Source organism: Equus quagga, chromosome 9 (genome assembly GCF_021613505.1).
Source record: "Equus quagga isolate Etosha38 chromosome 9, UCLA_HA_Equagga_1.0, whole genome shotgun sequence".
Classification (NCBI taxonomy): domain Eukaryota; kingdom Metazoa; phylum Chordata; class Mammalia; order Perissodactyla; family Equidae; genus Equus; species Equus quagga.
Window position 1 is genome coordinate 48,485,439 of NC_060275.1, and position 22,606 is coordinate 48,508,044.

The 22,606-nt window shown below is 42.6% G+C and overlaps 1 protein-coding gene across 2 annotated transcripts in view; it reads right to left on the reverse strand.

Moving 5' to 3' along the window:
* The window catches only part of LAMA3 (laminin subunit alpha 3), a 253,780-nt gene that overhangs the window by 67,777 nt on the left and 163,397 nt on the right, over positions 1-22,606 (reverse strand). For both annotated transcript variants that reach the window (XM_046670883.1, XM_046670884.1), the window contains 6 exons: positions 21,737-21,898; positions 19,296-19,394; positions 16,976-17,059; positions 10,698-10,928; positions 6,628-6,741; positions 1,358-1,467 (listed from right to left, as the gene is read on the reverse strand). In XM_046670883.1, coding sequence (XP_046526839.1) covers positions 1,358-1,467; positions 6,628-6,741; positions 10,698-10,928; positions 16,976-17,059; positions 19,296-19,394; positions 21,737-21,898 — 800 coding nt within the window. The remainder of the gene's footprint in view (positions 1-1,357; positions 1,468-6,627; positions 6,742-10,697; positions 10,929-16,975; positions 17,060-19,295; positions 19,395-21,736; positions 21,899-22,606) is intronic.

Genomic DNA, 22,606 nt, shown 5'->3' on the forward strand with positions numbered 1-22,606 from the left:
TAAGAGACATTTACATTGTAAAGATATCTCCCTCTCTCTACCAGGAAGAAGGGGAGATGACCTTGTCTCTAGAAACTCTTAATCAATGCCAAAGGCAAGGACTTAAATCTGCATAATAATCTTATTCCTGTTTCTGGTAACCTCCTGTAACTGACTTCCCTCCCCCTCCCAACGTTGGCATTTCTTTAAGGATTAAGCATTTTTCCTTAGGCTAGGAACTGATTGCTGCGCTCACCTGTGACCACCCAGCTCGAGACAATAGACTTGACTCCTGCTATGCCCACCAAGATAGCAGACCCATTACCTGCTGTGTCCATCAAGCACTGTGCTGACAAGGCAATCTTGTGACTACTGTGGGAGGGACATTTCAATCATATGTGAAATATCCTGTTTGGGGGTATATAACTGCTCTGTGCACCCCACTTCTTTGGTGCCCTTTCTTCCTTTGGGAAGAAAGGTCCCGGGCCTTGGTCCTCATAAAGCTTTGTTTAATTTTCTCTTGCTATTCTGTCTCCTGTGAAATTTAATTCGTTCTCCGGCCAGATGAACCCAACTTAGGTGGAGGAAAAGTCTTCCTCCTCTATATTACTGTCCACGAACACATCACTACAGGGGCTTTCTCTCCTGTTTTTTCCTTGCATTGGACTCCCATCACTAAGATATTGTCATGGCTTACTCCATCTCATCATTCCTTGGTCCCTGCCCGACAACTTCAGAAAGCCCTCCTGTCACCCTCTCTAAAGAATCTACTCACTATCAATTGCATAACCCTTTTATCAATCACATAGCCCATCTCTACGTGAAATTATATGTCTTATTTATCTGTTCATGTCTTTATTGAGTGTGACAACTCCCCCCACAGACATTCTCCAGGTCAAGCCTCATGACATCGGAATCTTTGCCAGTTTTCTTTACTGCAGTTTCCTCAGCATCTAGAGAAGACCAACTCCTAGCCCTGTAATGGATGCTCAATAACTAATTGTTTAGTCACTAAATGAATAGCAAAAGGAAAGAGGAAAAGGAAAAACTCAGAAGCATACAACTTGGAAAGACTGCTTTTTCTGTTTTATATTTTTTGTTATTCTTCTCTTTTAATATTACTGCTTTATTGAGATAAAGTTCAGATACTATACAATTCACCCATTTCAAGTGTACAATTCAATGGCTTTTACTATATTCACAGAGTTGTACAACCATTACCACAAACAATTTTAGAACATTTTCATCACCCCAAAAAGAAATCCCATACCCTTTAGCAGTTACTTCCCATTTTCCTCCCACTCCCCACCTAGGGCTACCTAGGCAATCACCAAACTACTTCCTATCTCAATAGATTATCTTCAAGCTTCCACAGTACCTGTTTGAATGAGGACACGGGCAGACCATACAGGATCCCTGGACGGAGTTCCTATAGTGACCCTCCTTGCAGCGCTCACAGTGGTTCCCAGCCGTGTTATGCTGGCAGTTCTTGAGACAGAGGAACAGTATAATTAACAGCAGCCAATTATACTTATTAAGATCATTATCATCTTAATTGATGATTAATTGTGATGAGTCACATACTTATAACTCAAGTCCTCTGACTCCGTATGGTGATATCAGTTCAACTTGCTGAATATTTTTCCTGCCTATCCAATCATTGTCGGTGTTAAAAATGAGGTGTAAGTGCCCTTCTATCAGCCACTGGTGCTCACCATCGAGAGGTGTGATGAGATGGAGAGAGACGAGCTGGGTTCAGAGCCTTTTGTAGCTGTGGAATCTCGGGCAAGTTCTTTCACCTCTCTGAGCCTCAGTGTTTTTTATAAATCAATTTTATTGATGTATGATTTACATACAATTCTAATTTTCTTAAAATGTACAGTTAGAATCATACCTACTTTCCAAGGTTGCTGGGAGGATTTTAAAAAGTATAATAGGGCCTCAGCAAATGCAGTCCCTTCCCCTCTTCCCCTTGGAATTGCTTCTATGAAAATTAACTTGATTTTACCTCACTCAACAAAGATAGAACAAAGAGCAATAAAACTGAAATAAGTTTTTAAAACATGGCATTTGTTACAATAATAAAAAGTTGCATCATATCTGAAGAAAGTATTCAATTCCAATGTCTTGAAGAAGCAAGACATTAATTTCATCTAAGCTTTGTGTTGACAAATAAAAATGGCAAGCAATAGGATATACTGGAGAATATGAGGAAGCCATTTGGTATAAACCTAATTCGGCCTGACCTTGTCTTTCCAAAAGGGCCTGACCGAGGCCGTTGAGCATGCATTGTATATCTGCTTTAGAGATTCCCTATGGCAAGAGCAAAAGGCCCTTGAGGTAAAGGTCCAACTTCCCTCCCCCTCCCAACGTTGGCGTCTCCTTAAGGATTAAGCATCTTTCCTTAGGCTAGAAACTGATTGCTACGCTCACCTGTGACCACCCAGCTCGAGATAATAGACTTGCCTCCTGCTATGCCCACCAAGATAGCAGACCCACTACCTGCTGTGTCCATCAAACTCTGTGCTGACAAGGCAATCTTGTGACTATTGTGGGAGGGACATTTCAATCATATGTAAAGCACCCTCTTTGGGGGTATATAACCACTCTGTATACCTCATTTCTTTGGTGCCCTTTCTTCCTTTGGGAAGAAAGGCCCGGGGCCATGGTCCTTAGATTTCAGCTCAGAATAAACTCACCCAAATTTTCATTTGCAGATTGGTTATGGATTATTTTCGTCGACAGAGTTTATGTAAAAACAACTATTTTCATGTCAAAGTCAGTGTCTAATGAAAGTCATTCTTCATAAAGTGTTGAGATCATACAACTTTGCAACTGAGCAGTCTGTTGAGACAAAGCTAAGTGAATTGTGTTGAATTGGTTTATTTTGTGGAATTTTTAGCCCAGTATAACCTTTCTTGGCTTTCCTCTAGAAGGAAGATCTAAATGCACAAAAAGAGCTGGGAAAACTCCCCTTACTGTGGGCATTCGATAATTCAGAGATACTTTGTGTTAATTACACAGCCTGGAATAAGTATAATTTTAAAAATTTGCCTATACATGTTACCTCTGTATGCAGAGGTAGTGCTGGAGTAGGAACCTTTAATGGATGTAAGTTTTTAAATAATACCTGAACCCAGATTGGGAAAAATAATACACATATATGTCCTAAGTGGGTGTGGCAGTGCTCCAACGGGAAAGACTGTCCCTCAGTCATGAATGTCATCAGTTTGTTCAGCTTAAACAGATCCATCCTTCACCAACCTTTGAGTAACTAAGAATTACACAAGCCACTAAGATGTTAAAATATCTTTTCATTTTTTTTCTGGATGTAAAATCGTGCTATACACACAAGTGTTTAGTAAATATTTCAAAAAACTAGGTGGGTCTTTCAAGTAGGATGCTGCTCACAGATTGACATTTGAGCATCACTAGGAAGCTCCGCCCAGCCCCGAATCCTTCCCTCCTTCCCCAAATGCCACTGCTGTGTGGGTTTCCCCTGTAGGTCTGGACACTGGGAACAAATCCACACTGTGGTCTGCAGGATCCACAGAGGGTCCCGGGGTGTCAGGGGAGGGTGCTGGTAGCACGCTTCACCTTCACTTTGCTCTGATGCCTGAGTCCCTCAGAAAACATCCATTCTTTTGAAGTAATTATTTACCTTTCCACTTTAGTTTCCTTTCTTTTTCAACTCCAAACGACAATGTTAAAAAAGAACATACCTGAAGAGAGATATTTTAGTTCTATATCTACTTAGTTCTGAGCTGGAAACATGGGAAAAACAAGAATTGCAGTGAGGCCATCTGTTTCCTAGTGAAAAGACTCTGAACACTGGTCCTCCACAGGAATGAGGAGAGAGGACTGTGAAGCAGTGGTCAAAACCTGTGTTGCTTGATAAAATCCCATAAGAATGTCTGAAATACCCATCACCCTCAGTTGAGAGCACCTACCCTAGAAGCTTCTTCATCAGTCCTGCAAATGGAGGCATCTGCCTATCAAATTTCCTTGTTTTACTGTGAATAAATGAATGAGTGAAGGAATGAATGAATGAATCCACATCCATTCCCACAGCACATGCTCTCCTAGCACCATCTGACACCAAACATCTGTTGGGCATTTACTGTAAGCTCAACTATGCTACGTATTAGGGATGCAAAGATGGATTGGCACCCTCACTCGGGGGTAGATAGAATATACCAAATATGTGAATAGACAACTTCGATATAATGTGGAAAATACAATGACAAAGGTGTGTCAGTATCCCGTAAGGGCAAGAGGAGCTTCAGGGAAGGAGCTTCAGTGCTGGTGCCTCCTGCATGGAGGATAGAAGGAGAGGAACGAGCTGGGTGGAGAAGTGAGGGAAGGGCATTCTGAGTACAGGGAACTGTCCTGTAGGAGCAGTGCAGTGTGTCTGGGCAGTGTGAAGCAATTGGTATTCTGGGGGGTGAACTGCCAAGGCGGGTGGAATGCAGCTGGAGAGGCAGCAGCCCGGATCAAGGGGGCCCTGAGGCCACACCAAAGAGTTGTGGACAACTGGCCATGAGCCTCAAGGGAGCCCTGAGTCAGCTGTGAGTTTCAGATAAATCATTCTGGGAGTAGGGGGGAAGGTGGACTCAAGTGGCAGGGAATGAAATGAAGGAAAACGGAAGAAAGAAGATCATAAGAAGAGAAAGGGGAAGGGCCATGGGAACAGAGAGGAAGATGAGGGGTGACTGAGACAGTAGAAGGCAAGGGGATGGGGGAAAGGAGGGAAATGCAGAGAGAGTGGGCAAGATGAGGGAGCGGCAGGGGCCTGAGCGGAGAGATGGGTCCGTCGCAGGTCCGTCTGCCCACAGCACCCACACAACACATCACCTGCTACTCCTGCCTCTCAACTGGACACACTCTGCTTTCCCAGCAAGGAGTCGCGCTGCTTTCTTGAAACGACATGGAGATTTGCACATGCGTGAAGGTCCAGATTTTAGAAATTGACTTTGGGTCTTGAGAGGTCGAGGCTGATTTGCAGAGGAATCAGCCTGTTTGATGGTGAAAGGTACTTGGTTTCCCCATTACTGTTCTCTGAGAATGAGGGCTGCCTCCTTAACTCCCATGAAATGGTCACATTTGAGAGCAGTGCTGGCTCTCAGTGCCTGCCATTGAGCGGTTAAGTGACTGCAAACACGGGCTCCGTGCCACTGTGTGTGCGCATGCACATTCCCCACTAGACGGCAAGCCTTATAGGAGAAGCCATCACGCCCGATGGTTTTACCCCCTGCACTTGGCTGTCCCTCCCACGAGAGCAAATGCTCAGGAAGTGTTTCCTGAATGAATCCTTTCTAGAAGCCACACAGCCATTAGGGACAAGTGAAGACAGAGCTACAAAGAAAGGAAATGGAAAAGAAAATCTTCCCATTTGATGAAAACATGAATTATGACTCACTATTGATCATTTCACTGGGTGAATGGACTGCAGAGAAAACCCACTTTGTTCTTCACTCCTTTGATAAAGTGGACTCCACATCTAGCAATGGCTCAATGACAAGATAAATATTTATTTTTCATTAAAGCAACTACCTGTGTTACACACAACAGACAGTATCAAACCTGGTCTATTGTATAAGAATACTTAGGAGCTGTAAAACAGTATTTCCCAATGTCTTTTATTCTTTTTGAACTTAGAAGGTTAAAATCTTACAGAATATTCTATCGAGTTCTTTACAGCAATTTCCTGTCCTGGCCTGTCCCATCTTGCAGAGGAAGCAGCTCCCTGGGACATGCTGAACCGGCTGAATACAGTGTAGGAACTCAAATAATTGAAACACACTCTGGTTGCATTACACAATGCAAAGGGAATCTGTGCCAGAAGAATGTATTTCCAAACAGCACCCCATGAGTTGGGTCTTTGTATTCTGGGGGTACCGACGCTCTCTCTTTTCCTTGGAACTGCCCATTCTCCTTCTCAGTGGGGACACCCTGGCTGCCAGGGAGAGGACCTCTGATGAAAGGGAGGAAGGCAGCAGAATAAAAACCATTCTGCTTCATTACGCAAAAGGAAAATTTCCTGAGAATCTAATTTTCTCTGGGAGAATTTTCTAAAATATTGCAAAAGAAGATTGTTTTCTGGTGGACGAGCCACGGACAGCAAGGACTCCCCTCAGCTGTCTTCCCACATAGATCAGCTTTGTCTTGGCAGCTGTGGAGGGTTTGTGTTTGACTGAGTGTGAGCCTTAAACCTTTCATAGCATCTCCTTCTACCCGATTACTTTCTTGAGCTCCTGCTCATCTGAGAGCAACAAGGCTCCCCTCCTGCAACCTCCTGCTACCCCAACAAAATTAAGGCCCAAAGCAGTGGCTCTGATTTGTAATATTCCAGCAAGAGTTAAGTCCCAGAATCCACCCATTAAAACCATTTAATGAAGCAGAGATTTAGAAGCTAATGTGTAATTCAGTTGTTCAGACAGGAGTTCTCTGAGGGCACATGTTAAAATGGAAGAAAAAGTGGAGTGTAAAATAATTCATCCTAATCACACTGGAGCCTTCTATATTTACATAGCAAGCTCTATTTAGGGTCTGGCAGGGGATGTGACATTTGGTGTCCCAGAGCCTAGCAGTGGGGAATGGGGAGACACAGATTGCCTGCTGGTAGCGTCAGAGCATCAGTTTACTCACAATACATATTCCTGAGCCATCCTGGCATCGATGTGAATGTCCATTGCAACTGCAGGGAACACACCGTCCAGTATATAAGCCTTTGTTATCTCGATAGTATCCGGGGCTACAACCCTATTTTTCAAACAAAAGGTTTAGTCAATACAAAGAAAGAAAATGATTACCCAAAGCACGTGACAATTCTATCAAGCATTTACTTTTTTATCTTCTTTCCTTTAGTCTGTGTGTGGATTTCTACTTTTAAACACTAGCCAGGTCCACTTGCTTTTTTTTGTCAGGTTCTATGTTGTTCCCATGGCAAGGAGAGAATGTGTGTTTGTGCCCGAGTGGGAGACGTGAGGTGGGGAATTCAGAGAAAGGGGAAGTGTGGAGGGTGGACGTGGGTTCCTCTCCCCCTTACCCCAACTGTTTAGAGGGTGAGTGGAGGGATGGAATGGTGAAGGAACAAAGAGGATCAGGACCTCAGTCCTTAGTGGGGGAGGATCTCTAAGCAAATCCCCTCAAGTTCTGTTTGGGTAGGTACTCCCTCTCCAAACCTCGGTTTGGGCTGGTGGAGGAAGCAGCGTGGGAACGGGGTATAGGAGTCCTCATTGGGATCTACACAATATGGCAGAACTGGTGGAATCATTTCACTGCCACTCACCAGTCTATGGGCAACAGGGAGCCCAGGGGAGGCATGGCTTTCATTTTCATACAGAACTTTGCAGGGATGTTGGTTCTGACTGAACACACAAAGACCCAGCTTCATGGAATCTTCTCCTCAGGTGTGGTCTTCTTCTCTTGTTCAATATTGCTTTCATTATTTCTATCTCCAGTATATTGTCTCTTTCCAGTGTAACACGTTAGTATTTTTCATATGGATGAAAATAATGATGGTTTTCTTTGAATGAACTGATATTTTTTAAGAAAGGATTCTAGTTAAGAATGCCCCCCAATAAAAAAAAAAAGCAACTATTCTTTCGCTAGCCATTAAACATTATTTAGATTTCTGTCTTTAAAGAGAATTATGGATACTTTCCTTATTCTGGCAGAGCAAATCAGTGCACTGACTAAAATCAGACGCTGTCTTTAGTTTCTTTCACCTGTCTCCTCTATGCCTTATCTTTAAAGCATCAGGAAAAATTAACATTTCAAGATAAAAGACCATCTTTTATCTAATCCTCTTCAAACAACACATATGTCTGTAAGACTCTGAAACTACAGTGAAGGGAGACCTTGAACTGAACTGTTTATTCTCGTTCATCCATGGCCATAAATGCCTCTACCTGGTCAAGAGGGGAGAAAGAAGCCAACGTGATAAGGCTGGAGAAGGAAGCCTCATATGCTCCCCAGAGTGGACTATTCCAGTTGCTGCCAGAAGTTTCCTCCAGAATCACCAATGACTACAAATCATACACAATAGCACAACTCTAACTTCCAATATATTTTTCCCTTAAGCTATTAGAAACCATGTTTAGGCAAAAGAACACATTGCAAAAAATTAGATTACTTTATGTGTTATATGAATAGGCTTGTCTAAAAGAGAATCAAAGTATGAAAGGAATGTTCTTTAGCTGAAAGCACAACAAAGAGATGTTTGAGGGAAAGTCAGCCAATGATGGCGTAATCACATCTATGAACAAATAATTTCTACTAATAAGTGGCAAGTACCTTATAATTAGCACCATATATCACATTTCATGCTTATAAAATAATCATGTTTGCTAAGGAACAAATTACCCAAATAAATCAATATATCTGGTTCATTTATGACAACATGCCCGATGGAAGTCTTAATTAAACATGCTTTGGGGGAAGGACAGTCTATCCTGATTAAAGTTAAATCACCCATCTTAATTTCCTTTTGGTTAGAAACAGAGAAAGCAAGACTTAGGTGTCATGTGACTCTCAGAACATTTGTCAGTTACTGAACTACAGCCATTTCCTTACCTCTATAAAGCACTCAAACTCCACATTTTACAAAAAATTCAGTTCAAGCATTCAGATTGCATTGAAGATTTACTCCAAATGAAAATGAATGCATCCTAATATATTATTTCAGTAAAGGAGTTTTGCAACTAACCATTTTTTAAGTGATAATTTTTCAGGCTAACTTTTCCAATAAACTTTCATAGAACAAATGAGAAAATTAGTTCCTATCAGGTTTCCAAGGGTTATTTCAGCAGCCAGAGGATCTCTCTTTGAGTACACATATAACATCCAGGGAGTTTAAGGAGAGAGAGAGCAGAATTTATGAGTGTTTAATGCCTGGCAAATTAAAGCATGTCTGTTAGGTATTATACAAACTTGATCTCATCACTTTTTTATAACACGGATTTCACTGATTCTCATAATTTAATTTATGGGTAATTTTTCTTCCAAGCAGAATTTGGAAGCCTACAGGCATTAGACTCTTTTGTCCTGAGGCTTGGGATACTCTCAAAAGGGCACAAAGTTTCATAGCAGATTAACAGCGCACAAGCATTTAAATTCTTAGCTCTCTCAGCATTCCCAGGTGGGCTGATGTTTATGGGGTTTGTGGTGAACAGCTCAGAAGAGCAATCTGTCAGGCACCGTAATAAACCCTGCCAGTCAACGGGATGGGGAGGCCAGCCGCCCCTCCCCTAGCCCACCCATTACTCTGTCATCACCCTAACTTAAAATGTCACAAAGCTGGGAACGCTTCCCCATCCCAAACCAAAATTCAAAAGGGACGTTACCTGGCTGGGTTTAAACTCCGAATAACTTGCTTGCAGATGGCTTTGACCGGGAGGCTGAAGAAACACTACCCTTTGCTGCTGTGAATCGTATCCCAGACACTGCCCCAGGGCTGCCCCAAAGATCCAAAGCCATCCCGCGGACCACCTCACTGCTGGGGGCATCCTGGTCCCTAGGTGTCCTGCTGGCTGCGCACAAACCTCTGCCTCTTCCTCTTATACCTGCCCTTCCTGCTCGGTGCCCAGGCCTGCCTGACTCAGGTACGGCAGGCTGTCTGCGGCAGGAGGCCCCACCTGTAAACTTCACCCATGAGTCAGCCGGTGAGAGAGCACACATAACAGTCCCACCGGGAAGCGCACCGCTCTGTAATTCCTGCGAGGTGGGGCAGGCATTACCTTCCACCCACCTCGCCCCGCAGACAGCCCTAGCGATTAGAGCAGCTGTAAATCACAGGCTGAGTCACTCGCAAAGAACACGCCCTGGGCCGGAGGGTGCTAATCCAGAGGTTCCACTCTTTCCCTTGGGCTACGTATTTAATCGGGCTGGAAAAGAGATGGAGGGAAGGGAGAAGAAAAATGTCAGCCCCTGTGGACTAAATGCTATAAGACAGGGGTCCCTGGAAAACCATGGCAGGTAATATATTTGCAGGTTAAACAACTAGGAACTCTTAAGTGCAGATCACCTTGGGGGTTTCCTGCTATCAAGGGATCAGGAGATGAAACGAAGGGTGTCGTCTTAGATGTTGGGTGTACGGAATACACAGAATGACAATGCTTGCTATTTCCTAATAATTGTACTAACCATTGTGCTTCCCTCCCTCTCTTCAGGAAGAGAACATATCTACAGCTTGAGATATTAAATAATTTCATTTCATGGCACTTTTAATCACCAGAGAACAAATTGAGTCAATGGGGCCTCAAATGAAGACCTGCTGTGAGCTAGAAAATTGGACTGCGATTTCCCCTCGAAGAATCAGGATATTCTTTGAACTGTAGCTCCATTGTGGGGTGGGTGGTTGGAGGGAGCCCTGGGTTAGAGAAAGGCATAAGAACCCTGGGTCAGCTACTGGGAAAGCAGTGGCTCAAATACTGGGATGCTCACTGGCGGTCTCCTTCCTACTTCTGGGAGAGTCCTGATTTCTACAACCCCCGGATCTATGGCGCTCTGGCGGCTTGCCTACGGATTTTGAGACATTTGTGATTTGTGATATTCAATACCTGGAAGTGGTCCAGGTAAGAAAGAAGCTATAGCCCAGCAGAAACTTGTGCAATGGGCAGAGTGCCCCAGAATGTCCAGTGGTGTTGAAGAGCAGCCAGGAAAGCCAGGCACAGGAGTCCCCCGGGGGAATCTTCTGTTACCGGAGAATTTCCTACCTGACATGAGTCACCAGTGTAGTCAGGGGGACAGGCGCACATCTCTACATTCTGTGCTCTACGTCCACTTCCCGTGTCAGAAGCTTCCTCCAGCCCCACCCCGCTCAGAGTGAGCCGCTGCGTCTCGGTGAAATAGAGGCCGCGGAGGCGCACACCTTCCAGTCTAGACAGCACCATCATCAGCTCTTCCCGAGACACCTGGGCCCCGCTGCTGGCGTGTCTGAAGTTTCCCTACATGTGAAAACAGAGAGAGAAGGTCTGCCTTAGGCCAGCTCCCTTCCAGGGCTTTCAAAGAGGCAGATGCCCAGAGCAAATAAATAAAAAAGACAATTAACGACGCATAAGAGAAAATAAAATAAGATGGGTAAGTAGAAGATAGTGGATTTACATTCAGAAGTCAGATGTCCTGGATTATTCCCAAAAAGGGAGAGTGCCACGAGAAAGGGGAAGAAAATGAAGACAGGAAATAAGGAAGAATAAAATGAAATAAAATGTCCCAGTGTTATGCTTATTTTAAAATGCACTTTTGTTTGTACAAGCACAAAGTGAGTGAGAAGGGTATAGGAGAGAAGCATATGGAAATTGAGTCATGCAGCTCAGACCATTAATTCAAGGTGTATAATTGTGACAGAAGGTACACTCTTTTCTTGCATATACACATTCATATTATTTTATTTTTATCATGGTAAAAAGCATATAACATAAAATTTACCATCTTAACCTTATCATTATTATTTTTTTTTGGTGAGGAAGATTTGCCCTCAGCTAACATCTGTGTCAATCTTCCTCTATTTTGTATGTGGGACACTGCCAAAGTATGACTTGATGAGCGGGGTGTAGGTTTGCACCTGGGATCTGAACCTGTGAACCCTGGGCTGCTGCAGCAGAGCGTGAGAACTTAACCACTACGCCACTGGGCCAGTGCCTTAACCATTTTAAGTGCACAGTACAATGGTGATAGCCATATGCCCAGTGTTGTGCAACAGATCTCCAGAGCTTTATCATCTTGTAAAATTGATACTCTGAACCTATTAAGCAATAACTCCCATTTCCTCCTCCTCCAAGCCCTTGGCAACCACCATTCTACTTTCTTTTTCCATGAATTTGAGTACTTTAAATACCTCATATAAGTGGAATCATGTGGTATTTGTCTTCTAGTGACTTCCTTATTTCCCTTAGTATAATGTTCTCAAGTTTCATTCACATTCTAGCATGTGACAGGATTTTTTTTTTTTTTACTTTTTATTAAGATTATGATAGTTTACAACCTTGTGAAATTTCAGTTGTGCATTATTGTTTGTCACTCGTGTTGTAGGTGCACCACTTCAGTCTTTGTGCCCACCCCCTACTCCCCTCCTCTTCCCCTGGTAGCCACTAATCTGTTCTCTTTGTCCATGTGTTTAACTTCTATATATGAGTGGAGTCATACAGAGATTGTCTTTCTCTATCTGGCTTATTTCACTTAACATAATACCCTCAAGGTCCATCCATGTTGTTGTGAATGGGACGATTGTATCCTTTTTTATGGCTGAGTAGTATTCCATTGTATATATATACCATATCTTCTTTATCCAACCATCAGTTGATGGGCACTTTGGTTGCTTCCACGTCTTGGCTATTGTAAATAATGCTGCAATGAACACAGGGGTGCATGGGACTTTTGGAATTGCTGATTTCAAGGTCTTTGGATAGATACCCAGTAGTGGGATGGCTGGGTAGGATATCTTTCTTTTTTAAGGCCGAATAATATTTCAATGTATGTATATGCCACATTTTCTTTATGCATTCATCTGTTGATAGACATCTCAGTTGCTTCCACCTCTTATCTATTGTGAATAATGCTGCAATGAACATGGGCGTGCAAATGTCTCTTCAAAATCCTGTTTTCAATTCTTTTGGATATACACCCAGAAGTGGGATGGCTGGATCATATGGCAATTCTATTTTTAATTTTTTGAGGAGCCTCAATACTGTTTTCCACAATGGCTGCACCATTTACAGTTTCACCAATAGTGCACAAGTGTTCCAATTTCTGCATACCCTCACTGACACTTGTTTTCTGTTTTTCTTTTTTTTTAAATAGTAGCATCCAAATGAGTGTGAGGTGATATTTCACTGTGGCTGTGATTTGCATTTCTCTAATGACTAGTGATGTTGGGCATCTTTTCATGTAAAGGCCTGCACTTTTAACCTTTTATATTCTGTTGCCTCCTTTGAACTCAGTTTCCACGTCTCTTAAATGGGCATACTACTACTTAATGTCAGGACTATCATGAGGATTAAAGTATATGAAATGATATAATGTATATAAAGTGTTCGGCATAGTGCCTAGTATGTAGCAGACATTCAATAAATGGTAGCTATTATTAACATATAAACATAATACTTCTACAATTTTAACTTATATTTTTAACAGCTTGAGGTATGATTTACATACAATGGTATTCTCTCATTTTAAGTGTACAATTTTTAGTAAATCTATAAAAGTATACAACCATTACCACAATGTAATTTTAGAACATTTTCATTCCCCCAAAAAGAACCCTTGTGCCCATGGTAGTTACTCCCAATCCAACTGCCAGGCCCCAGCAAACACTACTCTACATTGTGTCTCTACGGATTTTTCCATGCTGGACAATTTGTATAAATACCAACTTGATTTCAGCAGTATACAAAAACTTTGCTTCTATTCACTTCCTTTCCTCCCTTGTTCCTTTGTGTCATACAAATTACATCTTTATACATTGTATGACCATCAACTCACATTTATAATTATGCTTTTATGCAGTTGTCTTTTAAGTCAGACAGAAAAAAAAAGAGTTACAAACAAAAGATACATTTATACTGCCTGTTATATTAACCTATGTAGTTACCAAACCAGTGTTCTTCGTATGTGATGTGGATTGAAGGTACTGTCTATAGTGTCCTTTCATTTCAGTCTGAAGGATTCCCTTTAGCATTTCTTGTAAGAAGGGTTGGCCAGTGATGAATTCTCTGTTTTGTTAAGAATGGAATGTCTTCATTTCTCCTTCATTTTTGAAAGACATTTTGCTCGACATATAATTCTTTGTTGATGGTGTGTTTCTTTCAGCATGTTGAAAACATCATTGCACTGCCTTCTGACTTCCATGGTTTCTGGTGAAAAATCAGCTGTTACTCTTATTGAGGACTCCTTGTATGTGAAGTGCTTCTCTTGTGTTGCTTTCAAGACTCTCTTTGTCTTTGAGAATGTTTACTACGATGTCTTTGTGTGTGGGTCTCGTGTATTTATCCTACTTGGACTTTGTTGAGCTTGGATGTGTAGATTAATGATTTTCATCAAATTTTGGAAGGTTTTAGCCATTACTTCTTCAAATATTTTTTCTTCCCCTTTCTCTCTCTCTTGTCCTTCTGGCACTCCAATTATGCACGTTGTTACATTTGACTGTGACCCATATCTTTCAGAGTCTGTTTGTTTTTCCTCATTTTTTTTTTATTTCTTTTTCTCAGACTGGATAATCTCAATTGACCTTCTTCAAGTTAGCTGATTCTTTCTTCTGCCTGCTCAAATCTGTTGTTGAGCCCTTATCTTAGTTAGCTTAGGCTGCCATAACAAAATACTATAAACTTAACATAGGCTTAAACAACAGAAATTTCTTTTCTTGGTTCTGGAGGCTAGAAATCCCAGATCAAGATGCCAGGCAAGGGGCCAGCCTGGTGGTGCAGCAGTTAAGTTTGCATGTTCCACTTTGGCAGCCTGGGGTTCGCTGGTTCAGATCCCGGGTATGGACCTACACACCGCTTGTCAAGCCATGCTGTGGCAGGCATCCCACATGTAAAGTCGAGGAAGATGGGCATAGATGTTAGGTCAGGGCCAGTCTTCCTCAGCAAAAATGCAGAGGAGGATTGGTGGCACATGTTAGCTCAAGGCTAATCTTCCTCAAAAAAAAAAAAAGATGCCAGTCAATTTGGTTCCTAGTCAGAACTCTCTTCCTGGCTTGCAGTTGGTTGCCTTCTCACTGTGTCCTTACAGGGAGCACAGAGACAGTGAGCTTTCTGGTGTCTCCTCTTATAAGGACACTAATCTTATCAGACCACAGCTTCACCCTTAAGATCTCATTTAACCTTAATTAGTTCTTAACTCCAAATACAGCCACATTGGGGGCCAGGGGTTCAACATATGAATTTGGAGGGGAAATAATTCAGTCCAAAGCAGCCCTTCTAGTGGATTCTTCATTTCAGTTATTGCACTTTTCAACTCTAGAATTTCTATTTGATTCTTTTATATATTTTATATTTCTTTATTGGTATTTCCTATTTGCTGAGACACTGTTCTCATATTTTCCTTTAGTTCTTTAGACATGGTGTTCTTTAGATCTCTGACATATTTAAAATGTTGATTTAAAGTCTTTTTCTAGTAAGTCCAAGTTCTGGGCTTCCTCAGGGACAGTTTCTATTTATTGCTTTGTTCCCCCTGTGCATGGACTATACTTTCTTGTTTCTCTGCATGTCTCATAACTTTTTGGTTGAAAATTGAATATTTAAAACAATATAATGTGGCAACTCAGGAAACCATAGTCTTCCCCTCCCCAGGATTTGTTGCCACTGCTGTTTATTATTGTTGCTTGTGTCTTTGTTGTGACTTTCCTGAGCTAATTCTGTAAAGTCTGTATTCTTTGTCATGTGTGGCCACTAAAGTCTCTGCTTGGTTAGCTTAGTGGCCAGCTAATGATTAGACAGAGATTTCGTTAAATGCCTGGAACCAAAAAGTCTCCTAGTCTTTGCAAAAGTGCTCTGTGTGCATGACGGGGGACCCCTCAACACTCAGCCGGGCAGCTGACAACTCTGCTTTGGCCTTCACTTTCTGCTTGCAGAGAGCCTCAAGGTCAGCCAGAGGTGAGGGCTTAAGGCCTTCTCAGGGCTTTCTGGAGCATGCGAACAGCCCTGAGTATGCATGGCCGTCTACATTCCCAGGATTGTGCTGGAGCTCTTCAAAGCTTCTATGGACATCTCATCCCCCCAGCTTTTTATTTTAAGTTTTATGATTAGCTTCTTGTTTGACCAACTGTTGTCCACTATTTCAGGCAGCCAAGAAGTTAAACAATTTCCTCTAAATGTTTTCAACAACACCCTCAGGAAAAAGGTTTTTCATACTGGGAGAGTTCCGACTCCAGTCAAACGAAGACCGCCTTGGAAGTGGCATCTTCCAGAAAACCTCCAGACAGGTCAAATCATGACAGTTCTCTGTGAATGAGTCTTTGAGAAGCTCTAATCCCACTCTTTCCCTTCAAGTGGCTGCCAACCTGCTGGCTTTCACTTTGACTGTAGGCTGTTGATTTTCAAGCCTACTATGGAGCTGGAAAAGATGATGGAAATAGAGCAAGTTGACTGTCACAAAGCTTGATGTTCTTACTAAGATTCAGCCATTTTTCTTGAATAAATGCTTTCCAGATTGCTGCAAGCCTTTGGTTAATTCCAAGAGTTATGAAATAGTTGTTTCTGACCATTTTCGCCAGTTTTCTATTGCTTTTATGGAAGAGAGAATTTTTGAAGGTTCTTACTCGGCCATTTTTGCTGGTGTCACCCCTCTCATATAAACAGAATCACACAGTATGTGATCTTTTGTGATGCTTCTTTTGTTCAGTGTAATGTTTTTGAGATTCATCCATGTTGTGGTAGGTATCAACACTTTGTTTCATTTATTGCCAAATAGGACTCCATTGTATGGATGGAATACACAGAATATATAGAAACCAGTATAGAAATCTTAAAATGTATTTGTGAGTTCAGGGTACTTGAAAAAGTATCACCTTGAGATATTGGACAGATTGAATAATAGAAATTGAATACTATTTTAAAGGAATTGTCATAACGAAGTAAATGCAATACAATGTTTTCTAACTTGATCAGCTTTCCTTTATTTATCTATGTTATTCTTATTTATTTTGGTGTTAGATGTTTTTGTGGCTTTTCTATCCATTCATCCCAAGCATTTGTCAGCCACTCAAGGAGGCTTGAGGACGAGAGGGAGCTACATCGTAGCATTTACAAGCTCAGAGGGTCATGAGACAAGGATAATTAACTGTTAAACAGGAAAGACACTGCTAAGTGCCATAAAGATAGTACAGACCAGGCCCTGTGAGGATGAACTCTGTATATTTTAAATTTATATATATAAACTATATTTGTATAAATATAATTAATATTTTAAATCATAAGTCAAAATCACAATTGCTTGAAAGCCCAGTCACAGAACAAAAGAATCATCAAGAACCATTTTCTGTATGCTATCCCTTTACCTCCACCACCTGCACTCGCCCGTGATACAGCCGGTCTGGCCGTGGGTTATTTGGCTCCTCATAGACGATGGACATGTGGTGACCCTGTTTAAAGGAAAACATGCATGTGTTAGTGCCTTGATTGGGATGTTGTGAGGTTTATAACTGATCTAAGAACAAATTTCTATGGATCTGCATTACATGAAATGTCTGATTCTAAAAACTAGTCATGAAATGAACTGACAAACGGATTAGTGATGTGGAAACAGAATCCCTTATACAGTGCATTTTCACAAATAGGATACACCAGGAAAATCCTCTTGACTGAAAGTGGCTAAAAAGATGGGAAAGTTAAAAACAAACAAACAACATGCTTTGCAGTCAATGCATGAGGTGCTGTTTGCATCACTGCCTGTAGGACCAGACTGTGGTAGCAGGAAAGTGCTTTGGTGGGTGGGCTGGTGAGGAGGGTGGGCAGGGCAGAAGGGTTGGCAGGGTCGGCTGTTCAGCTTGCAGAGCCAGGGAGCCACAGAGATGGCACGTGGAGGAGGAATTGGCCACACAGCCTACACCCTGCAGGATCCAGCCTCACTCACTCTCAGCCTCTGCACTTCCTTCCCCACTACAGTGGCTCTTGAGGGACTCCTAACAGGGCATAAGGAGAAGGTCAGCACCCACCATCAGCATCCCCACCCCAAACCCCACACGAAAGCCCCAGCTTTTCTGTTGTAGCGCCAAACCCAAAAGGTTCCGTTTCATTAGGGTGGTGTTTCAGAAAGAAGAGCATTATCTGCGATCACAAATCACTGAAAAGCTTAATCCGGGAAACATGCCTCATAGGCTCTTAATTACAGTGGTGTGGAACAAAGCGGCAGAGTAAATGTTTCAAGAGCCGAAATTATTTTCCATCTTTGAAGGTAAGATTAAGAAAAAATTTTGGTTCTCGCTTCTCTGTGAATTCCAACAGTTGGTGTAATAAACTCTTTGGCAGTAAAATATAGGCATGCTAGTGGCCTGAGCTTGAGACGCCCTGCTAAAATAATGAAACTGAAATACAGCATTGCCACGACAAAATTTTTATTGTACAGCTAGTTTTCCTTAGACTGTAACTCTAAACTCTTTGGTGCTTCATTTTCAAGAAGTTTTGCAAACGTTCCTTTGAGGTTTTAAAACAACAGCTCGATAAATTTGGGTGCTAATAAAAACAAAAAGCCACACAGCAGTGGCTGAACACAAAAACCCACCAGAACGTGAGGCCCTCAGCTGTGACAAGATCTGTGTGTGAGACTTGCTAGTCCCTATTTTACAGTGAATGACACAAGAAAACTCTTCAGGAAGCTGTAATTGCATTGCATTAATCACAGCACACAAACCAGAAACAGAGTCAAACTCAGATGATGACACCCCAGTCTATGTTCAAGGCTCTATGCCCTATATTGTAGGGGACTCAGTGCAGGATGTGACATTGCCTGTGCTCCCAAGGAATTTTCTAGATTGTAGTTCTGGATTGTGTGGTTGGCACAGAGTGTGTGACGTCACTTTTCTTCTCAAAAACCCAAAGTGGCTCCTCACTGTCTACATCAGTCCAAATTCCTTATAATAGCAGTAAACCTCCTCCTTCCTACCCTTCCAGGTTCGTTTTCAGTGACCTGGCACACACTGATAATATAGCCAAGTTGGACTGGTCGCCCTTTGAGCCCTGCCCCTCTGCCTCTGTTCACCTTAGTCTCTGCCTCTGGAAGGGTGCTTCTTCTCTCATGCCCAGGCTTAAAAGCCTGGCTCAAAACTAACCTTTTCCATGAAACCTTCTGAGGGCCTCTCACCTGCGTAAGGCCCCACTTGGACCCCAGTTTCACAGTCTCGTTTGGACTTCGCCTCAGATGCTTACTGTTCAGTGGATTGTAGCTATTTGTATATTTCTCTCTTCTCCCCTCTTAGATTACTCTTTTTTTTGAGGACAGGGATCACTTGTCCTTTATGAGCCCGGCAATGTGGCCGTGCAAACAGGAAGGGCTCAAAAAACATTTGTGAGACTAAACTGAATGATAGAGACATAAAAGAAAGTTTAACATGAGGTAGTAACTTATGAGATGCAAGGGTGAGATACAGTTAAGTACTTTGGGAAGGGAGAAAAGAGAAACCATTTGGGGCTGGGACAGTCAGGGGCAGAGGATCCTGAGGAGGTGCGACACGCTGTCAACTTTCCTTTTAGTTTCTATGAAAAATTGGAAATGATTTAATGCAAACTCTGCGTAGGCCTCTTATCAAGATGTCCTAAAGTTGGATCAGCGCCAACAGCAACTGCCACTTCCTGCCACTTGGGTCGTGTTCTGATACCTACAGTAAGCTGCACATCTGGCTTCTTTTCCAGAAGAACCATGTCACCAGGTAGGCCAAAGGACTTGATTTGGTAAGTGAGGAAGCCACCATATGAGGAAACCTAAAATTGAAACAATAGGATCAACAGCACAAGCATTTACAGAGACTATGGCAGTATTAAACCACACAAAAAGTACATAGGCACATAAGATTTGGAAAGATACACAGTCAACCTGTTAACAGTGGTCATCTCTAGAGAATGGAATTGAAAATAGTATTTTGACTTTCTACTCTATAACATTGTATATCAATTAAAATGTTTAGCATGAACATGATTGAGTTTTACATGCAGGAAGAAACTTCTATTAAAAAGAAAAATAACAGTCACAGAGAAAAAGATATCTCTTCAATCTAGATGACTACTAAATTCAAATGTTCATTTAATCCCTAGCTATTCTAAGAAATCTAGGCCATTGGTTCCTTATTTATCTGAGACAATTGATTAATATCTCACAAAACGAACCTCTAAAAATAAATTTTCAAAAAAACTTCCCCTGAGAGCAGATGGTGACTATTATGCGTTCTCCTGGGTACATAAGCCATCTCTGATTACTCCATTAGGTAGACAGACCTTCTCTCAGTGCTTCGTAAATAGCATGATGGAGGCGGAGATGTGGAGGTGAGTGATCAAGGTTTCCTGACAGCAACTTCACCTCTGGTCCTGATACCCACCACCCTTAAAGTAAAAATGAATCAAGAAGGAAGGAGTGACCGGGGGATGGAAGTCAGAGGTAACATCACCTCAGCACAGGCATTGCAAAGTACCCCTACTGGAGAATGCAGATAACTCGGAGCAGGGGAGAAAGAACAGCACTGCCGGGCTCCCAACCCACTGAAGTTCCTCCCTAGAAGCTACAACCTGAAAAAGCTTCACATTATGACCTTAGAGTCTGGAAGAATTCCAAGTAACATCTTGAGTCATCTTACTGAGATTAAGTATTGCCTTTTTGACGGGCTGAGGTGGTTTTAAAAATATGTCCATAAATTCTTTGATACGCTGGCCTGCAAGAGATGGAGCTTAATTCCCCTCCCCATGGGTGGGCTGAGACTTTGCGACTGGCTTCTAATGAACAGAAAATGGCAGAAGTGGGGGTATATCATTTCTGAAATCAGGTTACAAAAAGATTGCAGCTTCTCTCTTGAGTTTTTCAGTCTCTCTTTATCTGTCTATCTATCAGTCATCTATCTACCTATCTATCTCTATCTCTGTCAGTTCTTTAGAGGAAGCCAGCTGCCATGTCATGAGGACCCTCAGGTAGCCATGGAGGGCCTCATGTAATGCAGAACTGAGGCCTCTGGCCAACAGCCAGCAAGGAACAGAGGCCTGCTGACAACCATGGGGGTGAGCCTGGAGGTGCATCCTCCAGTCCCAGATGGCCATAGCCCTGGCTGACTGCTTGACTGAAACCTCATGAGAGACCCTGAGCCACTCACTCCTAGATTCCTGATCCACGGAAACTGTGCAAGATAATAACTGTTGGCTGCTTTAAGCTGCAAAGTTTGGGGGTAATTTGTTACCCAGTAATAGAGAACCAGTACCTGGGCTCACCATGTGGAGGTGAGCAGAGTACCACGTGTGGGAGAAGTGGGGTTACATGAAAGAAGCAACATTCCCCACACTGGAAGGTCAAAACCCATAGTGCTCTAAGCAGAAGACAGAATTAGAGACCTCAGGCAGACAAGGCCCTCTTATTCAGTCATTCTAAAGGTGAGAATATGGTATCACCTGAGCCCGACCCTGTGAAACCCACCCCTTCTCAAAAGCTCTGCCCTATGCCCCTAGGTGCATATGTCACCTGACGATGTTTCTGCAGGGGCCCACACTCCTGTCCTCGTAAATGAGTGTGGCCGGCCAGGCTCTGGAATAACAATTTATGCAGCAAAGGAAGAGCAACTAGTTTCTAAGCTCCCTGAGGAGGATCTAACTAACCACACATGATTCTGCTAATGAAATCGGAGCACTGCTGGATCCTGCACTTCTTTTAATAAGCTCATGAGTCACTTTTCAGCTTTTGTTTTCCTGACAAGGAGCCTTTCTTCTGCTTAACAACAAAGAATTCTCAGCATTGGCATTTAAAAGCAGACGTGTCCTATTTGAAAGAGATATTATTTAAATGGTTATTTCCCTAGAAGAAAATTCTTCGTCATTAAGTAAAAATCAAGAAAAACATGGTCCATGGCTTCGTTTGCTGGTGAGCTAACGTGCGGGGTACCTGAGGCTCGGACATTCTCAGCCCTCCAAGCAGGAGGCAGCATCTCTTCTGCATTTGTAGTTAACCTAATTTCTTCAGTTTTAGTAACCTGAACTTCCTGATGCTTCCTTCCAGACACCCAGTAAACAATGCTCACACAGGGATGGAGGAGGCACAGCGAGGGTTCGGAGGAACAAAGGGACATCGTTACCTTGTCCCCCAGGTAGGAAAGAGGTGCGACCCAGGACGCACTGTGAACTGTTGAGGGCAGCTCCTGGAGGTCAGCAACCACACTGCTGCTGCCGGGGTTGAAGGAGACAGGGATGTCCGCTCTGTCGGCCGTCTCCAGGCGCCAGCCCCTCATATCCACAAACTGCAACACAGAAGCAAGGGATGGAAACGTGTGCCTGTGGTTCCTCTGGCAATGGCTGAATTATGCAGAATAGAAAGACCCATGGGGTGGCCATTATCCTTCAAAGGCTCCCTTTATGTGTCTCCTCTTGCGCTTGCCCTCAGACTCCCATGACAGAGCCCTCACCTGCTGCTGCCCCCGTCTGACCCATTGCAACCAGGAATTCTCGGCGGGCAGAGACCAACGTATGTGGGATTTATCTTTGGATCCCAGTGCACATCCTGGTTCCTGACACTTAGCAGGCATTCGAATAAGTGTTCGAATAGTGCATAAATAAATGTATGAATAATAACTAGGACTGTAGGCACATTTTAATGGTGAACTTCTTATAGAGCAAATATGATGTGGAATACAGTGGCCTGCTATCTTTTTCTCTAAATGGAGAATCATAATTAAATATTTCCCTGGTCGTAAAGGAAGTCAGGAGTTAAATTATGACAAGGCACAGGTCAGGAATAATGCTTCTGGGTTCCCTTGGGGTAAGTGGAGGAGACCTCAGAGTGGATTAACAAAGTATTTTTTTCCAATTACAAGCCTGAGCTCATTTCAGGAGGCAGGCAGTAAATATACAGAATAATCTTTCTTTGACTACTTCTTGGACATAAGACATTACTCACACAAAGAAAGCAAGTATGAGACACCTGGCTCATGGAATAATGAAGGCAACAG